Source organism: Thalassophryne amazonica, chromosome 13 (assembly GCF_902500255.1).
Source record: "Thalassophryne amazonica chromosome 13, fThaAma1.1, whole genome shotgun sequence".
NCBI lineage: Eukaryota > Metazoa > Chordata > Actinopteri > Batrachoidiformes > Batrachoididae > Thalassophryne > Thalassophryne amazonica.
In genome coordinates, this window is record NC_047115.1 from 5884289 (window position 1) to 5907450 (window position 23162).

The window sequence follows — 23162 nt, forward strand, 5'->3', positions numbered from 1 at the left end:
TCCTGCTGTAACCAGGTTTCTGTTAGGCAGAATAAATCAATATGTTGATCAATTATTATATCATTTACCAACAGGGACTTAGAAGAGAGAGACCTAATGTTTAATAGACCACATTTAACTGTTTTAGTCTGTGGTGCAGTTGAAGGTGCTATATTATTTTTTCTTTTTGAATTTTTATGCTTAAATAGATTTTTGCTGGTTATTGGTAGTCTGGGAGCAGGCACCGTCTCTACGGGGATGGGGTAATGAGGGGATGGCAGGGGGAGAGAAGCTGCAGAGAGGTGTGTAAGACTACAACTCTGCTTCCTGGTCCCAACCCTGGATAGTCACGGTTTGGAGGATTTAAGAAAATTGGCCAGATTTCTAGAAATGAGAGCTGCTCCATCCAAAGTGGGATGGATGCCGTCTCTCCTAACAAGACCAGGTTTTCCCCAGAAGCTTTGCCAATTATCTATGAAGCCCACCTCATTTTTTGGACACCACTCAGACAGCCAGCAATTCAAGGAGAACATGCGGCTAAACATGTCACTCCCGGTCCGATTGGGGAGGGGCCCAGAGAAAACTACAGAGTCCGACATTGTTTTTGCAAAGTTACACACCGATTTAATGTTAATTTTAGTGACCTCCGATTGGCGTAACCGGGTGTCATTACTGCCGACGTGAATTACAATCTTACCAAATTTACGCTTAGCCTTAGCCAGCAGTTTCAAATTTCCTTCAATGTCGCCTGCTCTGGCCCCCGGAAGACAATTGACTATGGTTGCTGGTGTCGTAACTTCACATTTCTCAAAACAGAGTCGCCAATAACCAGAGTTTGATCCTCGGCGGGTGTGTCGTCGAGTGGAGAAAAACGGTTAGAGATGTGAACGGGTTGGCGGTGTACACGGGGCTTCTGTTTAGGGCTACGCGTCCTCCTCACAGTCACCCAGTCAGCCTGCTTTCCCGGCTGCTCGGGATCTGCCAGGGGGGAACTAACGGCGGCTAAGCTACCTTGGTCCGCACCGACTACAGGGGCCTGGCTAGCTGTAGAATTTTCCACGGTGCGGAGCCGAGTCTCCAATTCGCCCAGCCTGGCCTCCAAAGCTACGAATAAGCTACACTTATTACAAGTACCGTTACTGCTAAAGGAGGCCGAGGAATAACTAAACATTTCACACCCAGAGCAGAAAAGTGCAGGAGAGACAGGAGAAGCCGCCATGCTAAATCGGCTAAGAGCTAGTAGCTACGCTAAGCTAGCGGATTCCTAAAAACACGCAAAGTGAATAATGTGTAAATAATTTAGAGGTGATTCAGCAGAAGGAGTGCTTTAGTTAAGGCACGTAAAGATTACACTGGGAAACAAATCGTAATCTAGATAACTAGATCAATCTAACTGCGCAGATTAAACAGCTAACAGATACAGAAAAACACCGCTGTGCTCCGGAACAGGAAGTGATACAATACCGCAGTGAGAGCCAACCACCAGTAGAGGCAATGTGATCAATGAGTCTTGTTGCACGCACACGCCTCTGTCGTGCCTATCTCGGCTTTCAATGCTTACCAGTCCAGTAAGTATCAGAGAAACTGTGGAGAGCTGGGCATGTCCTAACTTGTCCCATGACACGCCGAAACGGAGGTGTTCCTTTGTCTCGCTCAAACAGCGAATCGGTCGTTACGCACGAAGCCTCCGCGCGGTTTTCCATGACAAAATCTCTTGTTAAAAGTGAAATCTGCCGGAAAATGGCTGATGTCCAGCTCTTGTGATAACCAGAGAAAGTGCACACGACGGTCTTGTATCCACAGAGCCATCAGCTTAGAAATGATCTGGCGTTTTCTGCGTCGTCGTCGCAGCTCAGAGTGCGGCGCGCCGAGCATCCTTAAAGGGGTCCTTAAAGCTGTAGTAACAGTCCTTATTCTCTGTGAAGCCCGTAAAATTTTCACCGAAAGCCAGATAAATTTTTCAAATGGTTTCCAGGTGCCAGTCTCTAACAGCTTCTGAAAAAATTCTGATGGAAAAAAAGTCCAAACAATGAAAATCCAACGAGGGGGTGGGACCACTCCTTCCACAAGGCGTGCTCACAGGCGAATGACGTCACCGACAGGCGTGGAAAAACTCACGGATGCGCACGAGGGTTCAAGCTTGTCTGACGTAAAAACATATGAATGAAATCCATATAGTTTTTGAAAAAATAAAAAGGACCATTATTTTATTGACAGACCTCGTATGCTACAATATTTGACTCAAATATGCAACATACCAAACTGACCAGTATGCCTGTTGTACCATACCATTATTATTATTATAACATTATAACATAACGTCATTACCAAAATACCAAAATTACTATTTATTTTTTGTGCAAAAGTGAAATGAATAATCTCAACATTATTTACCATCTACTTAAAGGCAAAAACACACACAAAACTTTTTTTATATACAGCTATATAAATTCAGGCGTTAAGGGGTTAAGAACAATGTTTCTCAACGTTCAATTGCAAGGAATTTAGAGATTCCATCATCTACAGTCCATAATCATATTTTATTTTATTTTTTGCCGCCGTTGTCGTGCGTTACCTGTGCTGCTCCACAGCCTGTCTAGTGGATTTTTATTTTATTTTTTACCACTGTTGTCGTGCGTTACCTGTGCTGTTCCACGGCCTGTCTAGTGGATTTTTATTTATTTATTTTTTTTACCACCGTTGTCGTGCGTTACCTGTGCTGCTCCGCAGCCTGTCTAGTGGATTTTTATTTTATTTTTTACCACTGTTGTCGTGCGTTACCTGTGCTGCTCCACAGCCTGTCTAGTGGATTTTTATTTTGTTTTTTGCCACCGTTGTCGTGCGTTGCCTGTGCTGCTTCACAGCCTGTCTAGTGGATTTTTATTTTATTTTTTACCACTGTTGTCGTGCGTTACCTGTGCTGTTCCACGGCCTGTCTAGTGGATTTTTATTTTATTTTATTTATTTTTTTACCACCGTTGTCGTGCGTTACCTGTGCTTCTCCGCAGCCTGTCTAGTGGATTTTTATTTTATTTTTTACCACTGTTGTCGTGCGTTACCTGTGCTGCTCCACAGCCTGTCTAGTGGATTTTTATTTTATTTTTTACCACTGTTGTCGTGCGTTACCTGTGCTGCTCCACAGCCTGTCTAGTGGATTTTTATTTTTTTTTTTGCCACCGTTGTCGTGCGTTGCCTGTGCTGCTCCACAGCCTGTCTAGTGGATTTTTATTTTGTTTTTTGCCACCGTTGTCGTGCGTTGCCTGTGCTGCTCCACAGCCTGTCTAGTGGATTTTTATTTTATTTTTTGCCGCCGTTGTCGTGCGTTACCTGTGCTGCTCCACAGCCTGTCTAGTGGATTTTTATTTTGTTTTTTGCCACCGTTGTCGTGCGTTGCCTGTGCTGCTCCACAGCCTGTCTAGTGGATTTTTATTTTGTTTTTTGCCACCGTTGTCGTGCGTTGCCTGTGCTGCTCCACAGCCTGTCTAGTGGATTTTTATTTTATTTTTTGCCGCCGTTGTCGTGCGTTACCTGTGCTGCTCCACAGCCTGTCTAGTGGATTTTTATTTTGTTTTTTGCCACCGTTGTCGTGCGTTGCCTGTGCTGCTCCACAGCCTGTCTAGTGGATTTTTATTTTTTTTTTTGCCACCGTTGTCGTGCGTTGCCTGTGCTGCTCCACAGCCTGTCTAGTGGATTTTTATTTTGTTTTTGCCACCGTTGTCGTGCGTTGCCTGTGCTGCTCCACAGCCTGTCTAGTGGATTTTTATTTTATTTTTTGCCGCCGTTGTCGTGCGTTACCTGTGCTGCTCCACAGCCTGTCTAGTGGGTTTTTATTTATTTTTTACCACTGTTGTCGTGCGTTACCTGTGCTGCTCCACAGCCTGTCTAGTGGATTTTTATTTTATTTTTACCACTGTTGTCGTGCGTTACCTGTGCTGCTCCACAGCCTGTCTAGTGGATTTTATTTTATTTTTTACCACTGTTGTCGTGCGTTACCTGTGCTGCTCCACAGCCTGTCTAGTGGATTTTTATTTGTTTTTTGCCACCGTTGTCGTGCGTTGCCTGTGCTGCTCCACAGCCTGTCTAGTGGATTTTTATTTTGTTTTTTGCCACCGTTGTCGTGCGTTGCCTGTGCTGCTCCACAGCCTGTCTAGTGGATTTTTATTTTATTTTTTGCCGCCGTTGTCGTGCGTTACCTGTGCTGCTCCACAGCCTGTCTAGTGGATTTTTATTTTGTTTTTTGCCACCGTTGTCGTGCGTTGCCTGTGCTGCTCCACAGCCTGTCTAGTGGATTTTTATTTTGTTTTTTGCCACCGTTGTCGTGCGTTGCCTGTGCTGCTCCACAGCCTGTCTAGTGGATTTTTATTTTATTTTTTGCCGCCGTTGTCGTGCGTTACCTGTGCTGCTCCACAGCCTGTCTAGTGGATTTTTATTTTATTTTTACCACTGTTGTCGTGCGTTACCTGTGCTGCTCCACAGCCTGTCTAGTGGATTTTTATTTTTTTTTTTGCCACCGTTGTCGTGCGTTGCCTGTGCTGCTCCACAGCCTGTCTAGTGGATTTTTATTTTATTTTTTGCCGCCGTTGTCGTGCGTTACCTGTGCTGCTCCACAGCCTGTCTAGTGGATTTTTATTTTGTTTTTTGCCACCGTTGTCGTGCGTTGCCTGTGCTGCTCCACAGCCTGTCTAGTGGATTTTTATTTTGTTTTTTGCCACCGTTGTCGTGCGTTGCCTGTGCTGCTCCACAGCCTGTCTAGTGGATTTTTATTTTATTTTTTACCACTGTTGTCGTGCGTTACCTGTGCTGTTCCACGGCCTGTCTAGTGGATTTTTATTTTATTTTATTTATTTTTTTTACCACCGTTGTCGTGCGTTACCTGTGCTTCTCCGCAGCCTGTCTAGTGGATTTTTATTTTATTTTTTACCACTGTTGTCGTGCGTTACCTGTGCTGCTCCACAGCCTGTCTAGTGGATTTTTATTTTATTTTTTACCACAGTTGTCGTGCGTTACCTGTGCTGCTCCGCAGCCTGTCCAGTGGATTTTTATTTTGTTTTTTGCCACCGTTGTCGTGCGTTGCCTGTGCTGCTCCACAGCCTGTCTAGTGGATTTTTATTTTATTTTTTGCCGCCGTTGTCGTGCGTTGCCTGTGCTGCTCCACAGCCTGTCTAGTGGATTTTTATTTTATTTTTTACCACTGTTGTCGTGCGTTACCTGTGCTGTTCCACGGCCTGTCTAGTGGATTTTTATTTTATTTTATTTTTTTTACCACCGTTGTCGTGCGTTACCTGTGCTGTTCCACGGCCTGTCTAGTGGATTTTTATTTTTTTTTTTTTATTTATTTTTTTTTTTTTTTTACCACCGTTGTCGTGTGTTACCTGTGCTGCTCCGCAGCCTGTCTAGTGGATTTTTATTTTATTTTCTACCACTGTTGTCGTGCGTTACCTGTGCTGCTCCACAGCCTGTCTAGTGGATTTTTATTTTATTTTTGCACCGTTGTCGTGCGTTCGCTGTTGCCGTGCGTTACTTGTGCTGCTTCATGGCCTGTCTGGTGCCTTAACTAAAGCACTCCTTCTGCTGAATCACCTCTAAATTATTTACACATTATTCACTTTGTGTGTTTTTAGGAATCCACTAGGTTGCGTAGCTACTAGCTTTTAGCCGATTTAGCATGGCGGCTTCTCCTGTCTCTCCCGCACTTTTCTGCTCTGGTTGTGAAATGTTTAGTTGTTCCTCGGCCTCCTTTAGCAGTAACGGTACTTGTAATAAGTGCAGCTTATTCGTAGCTTTGGAGGCCAGGCTGGGCGAATTGGAGACTCGGCTCCGCACCGTGGAAAATTCTACAGCTAACCAGGCCCCTGTAGTCGGTGCGGACCAAGGTGGCTTAGCCACCGTTAGTTCCCCCCTGGCGGATCCCGTGCAGTCGGGAAAGCAGGCTGACTGGGTGACTGTGAGGAGGAAGCGTAGCCCTAAACAGAAGCCCCGTGTACACCGTCAACCCGTGCACATCTCTAACCGTTTTTCCCCACTCGACGACACACTCGCCGAGGATCAAACTCTGGTTATTGGCGACTCTGTTTTGAGAAATGTGAAGTTAGCGACACCAGCAACCATTGTCAATTGTCTTCCGGGGGCCAGAGCAGGCGACATTGAAGGAAATTTGAAATTGCTGGCTAAGGCTAAGCGTAAATTTGGTAAGATTGTAATTCACGTCGGCAGTAATGACACTCGGTTACGCCAATCGGAGGTCACTAAAATTAACATTAAATCAGTGTGTAACTTTGCAAAAACAATGTCGGACTCTGTTGTTTTCTCTGGGCCCCTCCCCAATCAGACCGGGAGTGACATGTTTAGCCGCATGTTCTCCTTGAATTGCTGGCTGTCTGAGTGGTGTCCAAAAAATGAGGTGGGCTTCATTGATAATTGGCAAAGCTTCTGGGGAAAACCTGGTCTTGTTAGGAGAGACGGCATCCATCCCACTTTAGATGGAGCAGCTCTCATTTCTAGAAATCTGGCCAATTTTCTTGGATCCTCCAAACTCTGACTGTCCAGCGTTGGGACCAGGAGGCAGAGCTGTGGTCTTATACACCTTTCTGCAGCTTCTCTCCCCCTGCCATCCCCTCATTACCCCATCCCCGTAGAGATGGTGCCTGCTCCCAGACCACCAATAACCAGCAAAAATCTATTTAAGCAAAAAAATTCAAAAAGAAAAAATAATATAGCACCTTCAACTGCACCACAGACTAAAACAGTTAAATGTGGTCTATTAAACATTAGGTCTCTCTCTTCTAAGTCCCTGTTAGTAAATGATATAATAATTGATCAACGTATTGATTTATTCTGCCTAACAGAAACCTGGTTACAGCAGGATGAATATGTTAGTTTAAATGAGTCAACACCCCCGAGTCACACTAACTGTCAGAATGCTCGTAGCACGGGCCGGGGCGGAGGATTAGCAGCAATCTTCCATTCCAGCTTATTAATTAATCAAAAACCTAGACAGAGCTTTAATTCATTTGAAAGCTTGTCTCTTAGTCTTTTCCATCCAAATTGGAAGTCCCAAAAACCAGTTTTATTTGTTATTATCTATCGTCCACCTGGTCGTTACTGTGAGTTTCTCTGTGAATTTTCAGACCTTCTGTCTGACTTAGTGCTTAGCTCAGATAAGATACTTATAGTGGGCGATTTTAACATCCACACAGATGCTGAGAATGACAGCCTCAACACTGCATTTAATCTATTATTAGACTCTATTGGCTTTGCTCAAAAAGTAAATGAGTCCACCCACCACTTTAATCATATCTTAGATCTTGTTTTGACTTATGGTATGGAAATAGAAGACTTAACAGTATTCCCTGAAAACTCCCTTCTGTCTGATCATTTTTTAATAACATTTGATGGACTGATGGACTACCCTGCAGTGGGGAATAAGTTTCATTACACTAGAAGTCTTTCAGAAAGCGCTGTAACTAGGTTTAAGGATATGATTCCTTCTTTATGTTCTCTATTGTCATATACCAACACAGAGCAGAGTAGCTACCTAAACTCTGTAAGAGAGTTAGAGTATCTCGTCAATAGTTTTACATCCTCATTGAAGACAACTTTGGATGCTGTAGCTCCTCTGAAAAAGAGAGCTTTAAATCAGAAGTGTCTGACTCCGTGGTATAACTCACAAACTCGTAGCTTAAAGCAGATAACCCGTAAGTTGGAGAGGAAATGGCGTCTCACTAATTTAGATCTTCACTTAGCCTGGAAAAAGAGTTTGTTGCTCTATAAAAAAGCCCTCCGTAAAGCTAGGACATCTTTCTACTCATCACTAATTGAAGAAAATAAGAACAACCTCAGGTTTCTTTTCAGCACTGTAGCCAGGCTGACAAAGAGTCAGAGCTCTATTGAGCTGAGTATTCCATTAACTTAACTAGTAATGACTTCATGACTTTCTTTGCTAACAAAATTTTGACTATTAGAGAAAAAATTACTCATAACCATCCCAAAGATGTATCGTTATCTTTGGCTGCTTTCAGTGATGCCGGTATTTGGTTAGACTCTTTCTCTCCGATTGTTCTGTCTGAGTTATTTTCATTAGTTACTTCATCCAAACCATCAACATGTTTATTAGACCCCATTCCTGCCAGGCTGCTTAAGGAAGTCCTACCATTATTTAATGCTTCAATCTTAAATATGATCAACTTATCTTTGTTAGTTGGCTATGTACCACAGGCTTTTAAGGTGGCAGTAATTAAACCATTACTTAAAAAGCCATCACTTGACCCAGCTATTTTAGCTAATTATAGGCCAATCTCCAACCTTCCTTTTCTCTCAAAGATTCTTGAGAGGGTAGTTGTAAAACAGCTAACTGATCACCTGCAGAGGAATGGTCTATTTGAAGAGGTTCAGTCAGGTTTTAGAATTCATCATAGTACAGAAACAGCATTAGTGAAGGTTACAAATGATCTTCTTATGGCTTCGGACAGTGGACTTATCTCTGTGCTTGTTCTGTTGGACCTCAGTGCTGCTTTTGATACTGTTGACCATAAAATTTTATTACAGAGATTGGAGCATGTCATAGGTATTAAAGGCACTGCGCTGCGGTGGTTTGAATCATATTTGTCTAATAGATTACAGTTTGTTCATGTAAATGGGGAATCTTCTTCACAGACTAAAGTTAATTATGGAGTTCCACAAGGTTCTGTGCTGGGACCAATTTTATTCACTTTATACATGCTTCCCTTAGGCAGTATTATTAGATGGTATTGCTTAAATTTTCATTGTTACGCAGATGATACCCAGCTTTATCTATCCATGAAGCCAGAGGACACACACCAATTAGCTAAACTGCAGGATTGTCTTACAGACATAAAGACATGGATGACCTCTAATTTCCTGCTTTTAAACTCAGATAAAACTGAAGTTATTGTACTTGGCCCCACAAATCTTAGAAGCATGGTGTCTAACCAGATCCTTACTCTGGATGGCATTTCCCTGACCTCTAGTAATACTGTGAGAAATCTTGGAGTCATTTTTGATCAGGATAAGTCATTCAAAGCGCATATTAAACAAATATGTAGGACTGCCTTTTTGCATTTACGCAATATCTCTAAAATCAGAAAGGTCTTGTCTCAGAGTGATGCTGAAAAACTAATTCATGCATTTATTTCCTCTAGGCTGGACTATTGTAATTCTTTATTATCAGGTTGTCCTAAAAGTTCCCTAAAAAGCCTTCAGTTAATTCAAAATGCTGCAGCTAGAGTACTGACGGGGACTAGCAGGAGAGAGCATATCTCACCCGTGTTGGCCTCTCTTCATTGGCTTCCTGTTAATTCTAGAATAGAATTTAAAATTCTTCTTCTTACTTATAAGGTTTTGAATAATCAGGTCCCATCTTATCTTAGGGACCTCGTAGTACCATATCACCCTAATAGAGAGCTTCGCTCTCAGACTGCAGGCTTACTTGTAGTTCCTAGGGTTTGTAAGAGTAGAATGGGAGGCAGAGCCTTCAGCTTTCAGGCTCCTCTCCTGTGGAACCAGCTCCCAATTCAGATCAGGGAGACAGATACCCTCTCTACTTTTAAGATTAGGCTTAAAACTTTCCTTTTCGCTAAGGCTTATAGTTAGGGCTGGATCGGGTGACCCTGGACTATCCCTTGGTTATGCTGCTTTAGACGTAGACTGTGGGGGGGTTCCCATGATGCAGTGTTTCTTTCTCTTTTTGCTCTGTATGCATCACTCCGCATTTAATCATTAGTGATCGATCTCTGCCCCCCTCCACAGCATGTCTTTTTCCTGGTTCTTTCCCTCAGCCCCAACCAGTCTCAGCAGAGGACTGCCCCTCCCTGAGCCTGGTTCTGCTGGAGGTTTCTTCCTGTTAAGAGGGAGTTTTTCCTTCCCACTGTTGCCAAGTGCTTGCTCACAGGGGGTCGTTTTGACCGTTGGGGTTTTTCATAATTATTGTATGGCCTTGCCTTACAATATAAAGCGCCTTGGGGCAACTGTTTGTTGTGATTTGGCGCTATATAAAAAAAAAAGTTGATTGATAATCTAATCAAAAGATTCAGAGAATCTGGAGAACTTTCTACACACAAGCAGCAAGGCTGAAAACCAACATTGATTGCCCGTGACCTTTGATCCCTCAGGTGGCATTGCATTAAAAATTGAAATCATTGTGGAAAGGATCAAGAACACTTCAGAAAACCATTGTCAGTTCATACAGTTCGTCGCTACATTTACAAGTGCAAGTTAAAACTGTACCATGCAAAGCAAAAGCCATGCATCAACAACATCCAGCAATGCCACTGCCTTCCCTGGGCCCAAGCTCATTTAAAATGCAAAGTGGGAAACTGCACTGTGGTCTGATGAGTCCACATTTCAATTTGTTTTTGGAAATCATGGACCTTGTGGCCTCTGGACAAAAAAGGAAAATGACCATCCAGATTGTTACCAGTGCAAAGTTCAAAAGCCAGCATCTGTGATGGTATGGGGGTGTGTTAGTGCCCATGACATGGGTAACTTACACATCTGTGATGGCACCATCATTGCTGAAAGGTACATTCAGGTTTTGTAGCAACACATGCTGCCATCCAAGCAACGTATTTTTCAGGGACGTCCCTGCTTATTTCAACAAGACAACGCCAAGCCACACTCTGCACCTGTTACAACAGCGTAGTAAAAGAGTGCGGGTACTAGACTGGTCTGCCTGCAGTCCAGACCTGTCGCCCATTGAAAATGTGTGGCACATTATGAAGCGCAAAATAAGACAACGGAGACCCCGGACTGTTGAACAACTGAAGTCATACATCAAGCAAGAATGGTAAAGAATTCCACCTACAAAGCTTCAACAATTAGTGTCCTCAGTTCCCAAACGCTTATTGAGTGTTGTTAGAAGGAAAGCTGATGTAACACAGTGGTAAACATACCACTGTCCCAGCTTTTTAGAAATGTGTTGCAGGCATCCATTTCAAAATGAGCAAATATTTGCACAAAAACAATAAGGTTTATCAGTTTGAACATTAAATATCTTGTCTTTGTGGTGTGTTCAATTGAATATAGGTTGAAGAGGATTTGAAAATCATTGAACTCTGTTTTTATTTACATTTTACACAATGTTCCAACTTCATTGGAAGTGGGGTTGTAATTCCTGAGGTGCAGTTATTTCTGGCTGAGTGATTCTGCTCTCAAACTTCAAGAGGAACAACGCGGGTTCCGTTGGGTTCCGTCGGGTTTGGACTAAGGGGGTCATTTCTCAAAGCCATCCAATCTTTGTACTCACAAAGCAACAGCTGTGTTTGGGTTCTCTGCAGTAAATTGGATTAATTTCCAATGGGTGTTCAGGCATCGACATTAATGCTTGTCTGATTGTCCGGGACAAGTGTAAAATGTGATTGGACAAGCAATATGCTCTAATCGCTGTCCGACTAGACAAGTGGCATTTTTTTCTTTTAAAATGTTCAAATTCTTTATTTTCATCGCTGTGAACCAAAATACCTGACATATTTTTCAGGAATCCCACAGGATGGGAGTCAACTTTGCTATTTATCATGTGATTGGGACGATACGGGATTAAAAATTCACGGGAGCAGACAGGAGCAAGAACCAAGGTTTTAGGCAGCGAGCCATCCTGCTGTCATTGGAGCGGTCAATTTTTGAAAAAAATGACGAAAAAATAGCGGGTGGCTTTGCTTAAAGCCGTCTAAAATTAAGACCGGGTCCAATCGCTGCACCTGTCTGTGTGTCAGTGTGTATGTGTGCGTCGGCTGGCTGCGGGGGGGCGCAGAGTGAAAAACAACACAAACTCAACTGTGTCTCTGTCTTTATTTCTCTCTGGACTGTTCTGATGGTTCGTCCTGTTCACACCGTGTGCACGTGTCAGTGACAGTTAGACTGAAATTATGAGATGAAATAAATTGGTCAAAATTCCTTAAAATGAGAATATATGAATGAAGAGAATAAAAATCACACACACGTGTGATTAAAAAAACCTGATGTGGAGTGATGTTCAGAAGCAGAAATCACATAAAGCAGCTGAGAACTCTGAACTTTAACAGACTGTTATTTTCCACAGATATTTATTTTAGATGACTTAATGAAGTTGTTTAATGTTCAAGCACAAAACGTGACTGAGGAGGAGAAAAAAAGAGGAAATGAACTCGAGTCTGAATAAAAATACAAGCTGATGATTTTTATTTTTCAAATTATTAGGCTGCAGTTGTGAGTTTAATTTATTTCAAAGTAAGTTACTGCTTATTATTTTCAAAAATCATGAGTCAAATCAGTCTGCATTGTTCAGTTTTTCCTGCACGTGTGTGTATTTTTTTCCTTCTTTATAAGTTTGGTTTCTGTGTTTGTTCTACTAAAAAGTTTTAAAAAACAATAAAATGTTAACACTCAGAGAGTGCAAACCTCCGCCAAGGCCATGGGGTCACTGACGCCATAACATCTACACGCAGTGGAATCACTGAACCTAAAAAAGTCTAACAATGATGTTTGCTCAGTAGTAAAAAAAGTTTCATCTGCTGTGACTGGATAGCATGTATCCTTAGTGCTTGGCATCACAGTTTATTGCAACTTGCACCTTTCCCAGAAGTTACTGTCATCTGAGCACTGATATTGATATTCCATGTGCTTATAGACAAAAACAAATGAGACAAAATTCAATTTATTATTCAACTAAACTGCAAATATATGAATTTTTTAACATTTATGAAACATTTCTCTAAATAAATAACAGTAAACTCTGAAATAGAACTATTTTTTAAGTGTTGCATGTGCTACATAATGAAGTGCACCTTCTATATATTCAGTGAAGTGCACAGAAGCAGAATATATGCAACAGTAAGGTGCTGATGTCAGCCTCTGGGTTTTCTGGATCCTAGGCGTGATTCATCGACACCTGGGAGTGGGTTTTGCACCTTGTGTACTTTGTTCAGTGATGTGCACTGAACCAGAGCTTAACCACTGCTGAGTATACTGCTGACTCATCACTTTGCTTTTGCTAAGTGAAGTCATCTGGATAGTGATATTCATTGCCACTAAAATATAATAATGCCAAATGATAGTCCTTCGTCTAATAAATTCATTGTGCTCCCCAGCCTTGTATAGTTTGTCATGAGGGATTTCCTCTTTGCAGTGTGTTGTATTTGACATTGTTTACTAACAAGGCCATAGGGTCACTGACCCTAAAGAGATTCCCTCCTTGGCACAGTGATCTATTCAACAATTCAGTGTTACAACCAAAACTATGACACATACACTTTTCTTTCCTTTATATTTGACATCCTTGACCATGAAAACATACCACTAGAACTTGGGAATCACTTTTATGTCTTTATTAGTTCAAAGGTTATTGTATAAAAACGATTTTTCGGTAATGGCGGTTTTCTTCTGGATCTAGCTCCTTAACATTTGAAGCTACATCAAATCTGATGACACCTTATTGAATCAGTAGTGATTCAGCTACAATTTAGTGTTAGTTGTGCATCTCTAGCTTCATTTGTCACCTCACACTGACACATTTTCTATTTTCCCTGTATTTTTGCATATTCTGGATCACCAGATCCGGAATCCCGATCCGATCATCACCAAACTTTGTTGTTTGATAGAACATTTGACTATGTTACACCCTGATTTTTTTCAAGCCTTTCTGCCTTGTTTTTGTGGAGTTAGAAACTAGAATGTCAAAATTCCCCCTATCCCACAATGGTGAAGAATCCTTTAAAAAATTCCTGGTTCCGGATCGTGATCCGGATCACCACTAAAATTTAATCACTTGTTCCTCTTGTCATTTCCAACCACTCCACAAAATTTTATCAAAATCCGTTCAAACCTTTTTGAGTTATCCTGCTGACAACACAGACGGACAGACAAACAAACAACAAACTCGACCGAAAACATAACCTCCTTGGCGGAGGTAATAAAATAAAAATGTTATTACATTCCAGTTTCTCCACTCACACCCACAGAAGCCAAACATTCTTCCAAAGGTGTGTTTTGGTGGCTTCCCTCACTTGTCCTTCCAGCTATGGACATTTAGTTTTTGAGAACTGCCTACCTGACACACATTTACCATAAAGTCCACACTGTTTGTATTTCTGAATGATTGATGTAAATAAAGTCTAAGAAATATTCAGTGAGTTGGAAATGTTCATGTATTCATCCTCTGACATTTCCCAAGAAAACTGCCTGTAAATATTATTAACAAATTCTTCCATTAACAATAAACTGCCCTGTCCCAACCTTTTTTCTTGGAAAATGCTGCAGGCCTCAAATGTGGGAATGGGTAAATATTAACAAAAAATAAATAAAAATAAAGCTGATCTCACAAAACATGAAATATGTTGGTTTCATACAGTCTGCAGTTACAGAAATAGAAGACAAAGTAAATGTCAGGATCATTATGTGTCCATCACCACCACATTTTGAAAAACTATAAGACCACAGGCCATGAATTATTTATGTTTTGTGTCTTTTAGTGACACTTTTTAAAATTATTTTTTTAGTTTTTTAGTTTGGAATAAGGCAATAATTGTCTCCCTGTATTACCACAGATGAACTGTTTCTGTAGCCACATCTTCTGAAATAAAACTGCAAATTTTACCACCACCACAGGAGAGTGACAGTATTACCTTTTCATGAAGTGATATGTCACAGCAAGTAGATGTGATCAATATTTAATCTGAATCTCAGTCCAGAAAATGTTGAAATGTAATGATTTCTCTATTTTCAGCTGCAATTCTTATGTTGGAATATTAAGTTAAGTACTTCCAACAAAAGAAGTATGACAAGTTTTTATTAAGTGCCAAGTCACAGCAAAGTATATGTGATAAACATTTAATTTGAATCTCAGTCATGGGTTGTCCGACAACCAGCTTTTCCTATAGGACAAGTAAACTGGCCAGGGTTACTTGTCCTGTGGACAAGTACACTAAAAAACCTAATGTCAATGCCTGGGTGTTGGCCTCCCACCAGGGCTGCGCCTTGTCACCAATCCCATTTGTGATATTCATGGACAAGATATCAAGGCATATTCAGGGGGAGGAGGGTCTCCAGTTTGGTAGGCTCAGGGTCACACCACTGGTTTTTGCAGATGATGTGGTCATGTTGGCTTCATTGGCCTGTGACCTCAAATACTCACTGGGTCAGTTCGCAGCCAGGTGTGAAGCGGCTGGGGATGAAGATCAGCACCTCTAAGTGTGAGACCATGGTTCTCAGCAAGAAACCAATGGTTTGCCTACTCCGGGTAGGGAATGAGGTCTTGCCTAAAGTGATCGAGTTCAAGTACTTGTTCTGGGATTGTTCATGACTGAGGGGACAATGGAGTGAGAGATTGGCCGGAGAATCAGTGAAGCAGCGACAGTATTGCATACTGTGCCATACTGTTGTAATGAAAAGGGAGCTGAGTCAAAAGAAAAAGCTCTCCATCTACTGGTCAATCTTCCTTCCTATTCTCAGTCCATAGGGTTGTATCATGACCTGAAAGAACTAGATCATGGGCAAAAGTGGGCCAAAATGTTTTCCTCAGGAGGGTGGCTAGTGTGTCCTTTAGAGATAGGGTGAGAAACTCGGACATTTGAGGGTAGCTCGGAGTAGAGCCACTGCTCCTTCACATTGAAAGGAGCCAGCTGAAGTTGTTTGGGCATCTGATAAGGATGCCCCATGGGCACCCCCGAAGGAGGTGTTTCAAGCATGTCTAGCTGGGAGGAGACCCGGGGAAGACCCAGGACTAGGTGGAGAGATGAAATCTCCACACTGGTCTTGGAACACCTCAGTATCCCCCAGTCAGAGGTGGTTAATGTGGCCAAAGAAAAGGAAGTGTGAGGTCCCCTGCTGGAGCTGTTGCCCTGGACCTGATCCGGATAAACGGTTGAAGACGTACAGTGAGGAAAATAAGTATTTGAACACCCTGCGGTTTTGCAAGTTCTCCCACTTAGAAATCATGGAGGGGTCTGAAATTTTCATCTTAGGTGCATGTCCACTGTGAGAGACATAATCTAAAAAAAAAAATCCAGTAATCACAATGTATGATTTTTTAAATAATTTATTCGTATGTTACTGCTGCAAAAAAGTATTTGAACACCTACCAACCAGCAAGAATTCTGGCTCACACAGACCTGTTAATTTGTCTTTAAGAAGCCCTCTTATTCTGCACTCTTTACCTGTATTAATTGCACCTGTTTGAACTTGTTACCTGGATAAAAGACACCTGTTCACACATTGAGTCACACTCCAACCTGTCCACCATAGCCAAGACCAAAGAGCTGTCTAAGGACACCAGGGACAAAACTGTAGACCTGCACAAGGCTGGGATGGACTACAGGACAACAGGCAAGCAGCTTGGTAGAAGACAACAACTGTTATGATTATTTATTAGAAAGTGGAAGAAACACAAGATGACTGTCAATCTCCCTCGGTCTGGGATTCCATGCAAGATCTCACTTTGTGGGGTAAGGATGATTCTGAGAAAGCTCAGAACTACACAGGAGGACCTGGTCAATGACCTGAAGAGAGTTACATGTCCAGGCCCGTTTGAAGTTCACCAACTGTTGTTTTTACAGGAAAACACTGGCAGCTGTGGTTACCAGGGAATTCCTGTAAAAAAATACAGCAGCACAGTAGATAACTTTACAGACATAATATGTAAATGGATTCACAGTGAATGAACCATGGCTGACTCACATTAAAAAACTGTTAAAGCTACAAAAAAAGAGAGCCTAGTCTCAGTATCGTATCACATTAAAATTAAAAGAAACAAAGCATGCAAGGATTATGACTGAACAGAAGTACTTAGACTAGCGATAATAATTTCTTATAGGCCTACTCCCTAGCCTACTCTAGAACATGCAAATAGCCTACCTGTAGCCTATAGGCCTACCTGAATTTGCATCATTTCATCAATCATGTTAAAGTTAGGCTACAGCATAAACTTGTAAAGTGACTTACATATAATTCTTATATTTTTAAAAACACCTGACTAAAACTATAGGTTTTACAATATTTGCATGTTTTGTAATGAGTATTACAGTATTTCTCAGTTTTGTTAAATAGTTGTAGTTTCAACGAATACACTTGATTAGAATCAAATGTTGTTGTACATCTAACAAAAACATTCTGTTTAATAGTTTACAAAAGTTCACTGTGATTGAAACAAAAAAAATATGTTTTGGGGTTTATAATACTTTTCTGTAGTGATTTTACATTGTGTTATGTAAATTTCACTGCATTTTTTTTACAGTGTGACCATCTGGATGATCCAGAGGAGGCATTTGAGAAGGTCATTTACTCAGATGAGACCAGAATAGAGCTTTTTCGAATCAACTCCACTTACCATGTTTAGAGGATGAGAACAACCCCAAGAAAACCATCCCAACCGTGAAGCATGGGGGTGGAAACATCATACTCTGGGGGTGCTCTTCTGCAAAGGGGACAGACGACTGCACCGTATTGAAGGGAGGATGGATGGGGTCATCTATTGCGAGATTTTCAGCAAACAACCTCCTTCCCTCAGTAAGAGCATTGAAGATGGGTCATGGCTGGGTCTTCCAGCATGACAATGACCCCAAACACACAGCCAGGGCAACTAAGGAGGGGCTCCATAAGAAGCATTTCAAGGTCCTGGAGTGGCCTGGCCAGTCTCCAGACCTGAACTCAATAGAAAATCTTTGGAGGGAGCTGTAACTCCAAACCTGAAAGATGTAGAGAAGATCTGTATGGAGGAGTGGACCAAAATCCCTGCTGCAGTGTGTGAAAACCTGGTGAAAAACTACAGGAAACATTTGACTTCTCTAATTGCAGTCAAAGGCTACTGTACCAAAAATTAACACTGATTTTCACAGGTGTTCAAATACTTATTTGCAGCAGTAACATACAAATAAATTATTAAAAAATCATACATTGTGATTTCTGGATTTTTTTTTTTTTAGATTATGTCTCTCACAGTGGACATGCACCTAAGATGAAAATTTCAGACCCCTCCATGATTTCTAAGTGGGAGAACTTGCAAAACCGCAGGGTGTTCAAATACTTATTTTCCTCACTGTATGTGTGTATGTATGATTCTGCTGTTTTTGTCTCTGTCCAAGGCACTGACAGGACCTTCAATGGATGCGGGCCCTACACCCCAGGTGACCAGACTGACCTCAGGAAGCCCTTCTTGTTGCACCCCTGCCTGTTGCTGCTTGTGCTCTGGAGGCAGTGACTGCAGCTCATGCACCACCTTGCTGAGAATCACCTCTTGGAGCCACTGCAGTCTGCATTGAGAATGCACCATTCCACTGACAGAGATCCTATTAAAGTTGCATTGCCGAGACATTTATTGGATGCTGGCCCTGCACCCCAGGGCGCTGGACTGACATCTGGATGCCCTGCCTGTTGCACCAATGATTGGAAGCCATACCTGTTCTGGCTTGGAAGCACAGAGATTAATTAACCAGGATAGAATACTTTTACATTTCATGTCAGGACTCTTCGCTATTCTTCTGGATTTTTTTTTTTCTGTTTCTGTTTTCTATTTCTTCTGTTTGTTAAGAACTTCTTGTAAAAATTGTAAAAACCTTGTAACTGCTAGAATGGCCTAAGCAGTGGGTCACCCTTCTGAGTCTGGTCTGCTTGAGTTTGTTCCTCATTATCATCAGAGGCAGTTTTTCCTTAACAATTGCCTGTGTTCTTGCCAGCGGGGTGGGGAGGTGGGGTTGGTAAGGTTAGACCTTACTCGTGTGAAGCACACTGAGGAAGCATTTATGTGATTTCACACTGTATGAGGTCTGTTAGAAAAGTATCGGACCTTTTTATTTTTTTCAAAAACCATATGGATTTGAATCACGTGTGATTGCATCAGCCAAGCTTGAACCTTCGTGCGCATGCGTGAGTTTTTTCACGCCTGTCGGTTGCGTCATTCGCCTGTGAGCAGGCTTTGAGTGAGCACCGGTCCACCCCTCTCGTCGTTAAGGAAATGGCGGAATGATTTGGAGCTTTGCTGCATCAATTTTTTCCTGAAACTGTGAGAGACCTCCAGGTGGACACCATTCGGAAAATTCAGATGGCTTTCAGGGCCGATTTTATGGGGATTACACAGATTAAGGAGTGCTCCAGCCGGTTTAAAGACCGCCCACAGCGTCTGAGAGCGTGGCGCACTCCGAGCGCCGATCGACAGCTCAAATCCCGCTGAAACAACCAGATCATTTCCAATGTGAAGGTTTTGTTGATCCGGGACGTCGTCTGACTTTCACAAAAAGGCAGAAGGCGTGGACATCAGCACTTTTTCGGCACATTCCACTGTTACAGGCATTGTCCCTAATGTCCAGCGGTTTGTCCAGTGTTCTCTTATCTGCCTCTGTCACCAGAGAGTCCCGCTTCATGCCAACCACAGAGCCAGCTCACCTGATCACTTTGTCCAGCCTGGATGTGTTCTTCTTGGATGTGCTGCTCCCCCAGCACACCACGGTGTAAAAGAGGAAACGGCTACCACTGACTGGTAGAACACCCACAGGAGTTCCCTGCAGATGTTAACAGACCGCAGCCTCCTCAGTAAGTCCAGCCTGCTCTGTCCCTTCCTGTACAGGTGGTTGGGTGGGGTGTTCAGTGCAGTTTGCTGCCCAGCCCCAGGTACTTGTTGGAATCCACAGCCTCCGCCTCAGCTCCCTGGATGAGAATGGGTTGGGACTTGGTCTGGACTTACCAAAGTCAATGACCAGCTCCTTTGTCTTTGAGGTGTTGAGCTGTAAATGTTTTGTGTGGCACCAGGCAGCAAAGTCCTTCTCTACGCTAGGCTAACTATAAGTGACATCACAAGGTTAAGTTCTTCTTTCAGGTTGTCTTGTGGTGCCAGCACATGCCAAGGAGCAGGAGCAACAGGTTGTGCATCTCCCTTCAGTTATATTGAGGTGAATGGTAAGACACCAGACCCTTTGAAGATGTCTGGTTGCTGATCACAGCTGAATAGACACTATTCTGTGCACTGACATTGTTGGTACAGCCTGATCTGCTGTGGTGCCCCTTGGCATGTGCAGCTGAAGGAAAAAGAAGATAAATGAGTGTCTCCTGAAGCTCAGATTTAGTCACTCTGGCTTTAATCTGTTTTCTTCATATGTGCTTTGACTGCTGCAAGTGATATCTTGGATTTGAGACTTTTTTAAAAATTCTTGAAAAGTTATTTCACAGCAACTTCTTTATTGTCTGGCTGATAATGAACATCATAAACCATTACAATGGGCATTTAGACTCTGCAGAAGCAATGCTTAATAAAGTGGCAAATGATCTTCTATATCTAATTTTGCCGTTCACAACACCATGGTATTTCTGGTGTTTAATTCTGGCCTCTAGGCTATTATATTTTGTCAGTGCGGAAAGTTCCTGGTTCAAACCCCACCCCTGCCACATTTCTCCGTGTAATATGGAGTTGTGTCAAAAAGGGCTTCTGACGTAAAACCTGTGCCAATTCAACATACAGCTCAACCTCGGATTTGCTGTGGCGACCCACAGTGCAAACAAAGGACGTGGCCAGAAACTCCTGTTACGGTTCGGATGAGTGTGGAGGATGAACCCAAAAGCAGGGAGCAGAAAATGGACATTAGAAAATGAATTTATTTACAATGGATTAATATACAGAGGAAAAATTATATGCAGGGCGTAGTCTAGCCGAGTGGAGACGGGCCCACGCGGCAGTGGGACCAGGGGATCCGCAGTGCCGGCAACTTTGGTTCTGGAGTGTGGGTTCAGAGCCAGGTGGCCGCCACAAGCTGTCGACGAGGCTGGGAAAGAGACACAGATGGTGAGTGCTGAGCCAGTCACTTCCAGAAGCGGTTCACACAGTCAATCAGTGATAAACTATCACAGCTGGTCCAGATTGCAGGCAGTTAGACAGAATGATTCAGTTCAGTTTCTTCTAGAAGTTCTTATCGGGAAAAGTTCACAGTTCAGTTTGTATGATTATTCCAGGCAGCGTTCAGTGAGCAGCGACTCATATGAGCAAATTTCATCCTACAAACCATCATTTGATGCTGTCAAAGAGCTACACTCTCCTCTGCCCATCAGAGCCAAGGGATTTTCATATATAGGGGGAGGTGATGGTGTCTCAGTTTTAATTCAGTTTATTAATTTTATATAGCGCCAACTCACAACAGTGTCGCTTCAAGGTGCTTCACAAAAAAAAAAAAAAAAAAAAATCTGATCTCACTGGGACAGGAAGCCAGTGAAGAGACACCGAAATGGGTGTAATTTGGTCAAACTTTCTGTTTCCTGTCATACGTCTGGCAGCAGCATTTTGAACCAATTGGAGACCCCTAATGCTGGACTGTGGCAAACCAGAAAATAGAACATTGCAGTAGTCCAATCTAGAAGAAACAAATGCAAGAATCACGGTCTCAGCATCAGCCATAGGCAGGATGGGAGGAATTTTTGCTATATTTCACAGGTAGAAGAAAGCAGTCCTTGTAATATCTCTATTGTGGAGGTCAACGGACAACGTAGGAGCAAAAATTACCCCAAGGTTCCTCACTTTGTCAGTATGATGTATGACACACAAACCTAGGCTAAGCGTTAACTGGTCAAATTGATGCCGATGTCTCGGTGGACCAAGAACCATCATTTCAGTCTTATCAAGTTCAAAGTTCAAGTTCAAGATACTTGACATCCAGCTCTCACTGATGTAAGGTAATCTTCTAAACATTTTATGTGGATGAGATTACTAGCAGGTATCGGTATGTATAACTGAGTATCATCAGCATAGCAATGAAAGGTAATCCCAAAATGCCGCAGTATGTGCCCAAGTGTCTTAAGGAGAATGCTATGCAGGCTTGCTGAGACTAGCACATGAAGGTGTGAAAACACGCAGGAAAGCTGAAAGGAGGATATTGTTTCATCAGACTAATCAGACAACTTTAGACAAGTTGGTGGTTGCTGTTAGTGTTGTGCACAATCTCCTCATTTCACACCATGTGACTTTCATCTGTTTCCAAACTCGTGTAAGACCAAGTAAATGACTGGACTTTTCAGCAAACATGATGAAATTAAATTTGGTGCATGGGAGTAAATGTTATCCTTGTATTCAAACAGTTTTTGTTCTTCTTGTTTTGATCCATTCTACAGCTACATGGGTTGGAGGAGGCTTTATTGTTGGCACTTCAGAGATGGTGTACACCCCATCGATGGGACTAATCGGGGGACTGTTGACAGTGGCGGCAACCAGCATGACATTAGTTGTAGGTAAGTGTTGATTAAACTGACTTTGGATTGGCATATTTCAATGCAGTTTATGTCAGTGTGGTTTATTTACTTCTTACAGGTTACTCCACTGTGCTGTTATGACTGATAACTCTTGCCAGGATCACAGATGAATTTAAAACTGACAGCTAAATTTTTCTAGAGGGGGAAATAGCTGCAGTTATGGTTAAGGTTACCTGTTCAGTAATTAACAACTGGCAAGACTTCTGTAATCCAGCCTTTAATGAGTAAAAGTCCTAAAACATATTTGTTCCATCCCCCATTTAACCAGCTGTTTCTAATTAGGTCAACTCTTGAGGCAGGTATGTAGAAGAGCTAATCAGTGAAATCACCTGGGTTTAGGTGCACAGTGAGAAACAAGACATGGTAGGACTTTTACTAACTGAAGCCAGAGTTACTAACTCTACTACCTAGTTACTACCTCTGCAGATGTCTAGCTAGACAATCTGCTGTGTCATATTGTCCCAGTTATTCATCAAGCAAACTTGCCATGGTTTTGTAACCTCACATGGTGGAGCCACTAACTATCTATCATCCTCCTTTTGTCTGAATTCCCCCTGCCACAATACTCACTCAGGGCTTCACTCTCGTTATTTATCCTGTAACATCCTTTGGACATACTGGTGCCATAGCCTGGAACAGAATCCCTACTTGGTTGGAGTTGATTAGCAGCAAGACAAGTTTTAAAAGACAGTTAAAGTGATTTTTATTCACTTTTTTTATTCACAGTCACTCTTTTGGCAAAACCATAAGCACTTTTCACCTGTTTAGACACAACTTGCCAACACATTTTCATTGTAATGCACCTGTGCTGCATAATGGTGAGCACAGGTGGCAAAAGTCAAACACAGTTATAAAGCACTGGTGTTACCAGTTGAACACAACAACTCAAAATTGATCACACTTGTGGCCAATGATGTGAGGGAAGATATATAAGCCAATTCAGAGAGCACTGGTTTGTGAGGCACAACAATGGAGTG

The 23162-nt window shown here is 42.3% G+C and overlaps 1 protein-coding gene across 1 annotated transcript in view; it reads left to right on the forward strand.

Moving 5' to 3' along the window:
• LOC117523805 (high affinity choline transporter 1-like) overlaps nt 1-23162 on the forward strand; it is a 132730-nt gene that overhangs the window by 26775 nt on the left and 82793 nt on the right. The window contains 1 exon segment of the mRNA XM_034185416.1: nt 22048-22164. Within this exon segment, the coding sequence (XP_034041307.1) occupies nt 22048-22164 (117 nt within the window).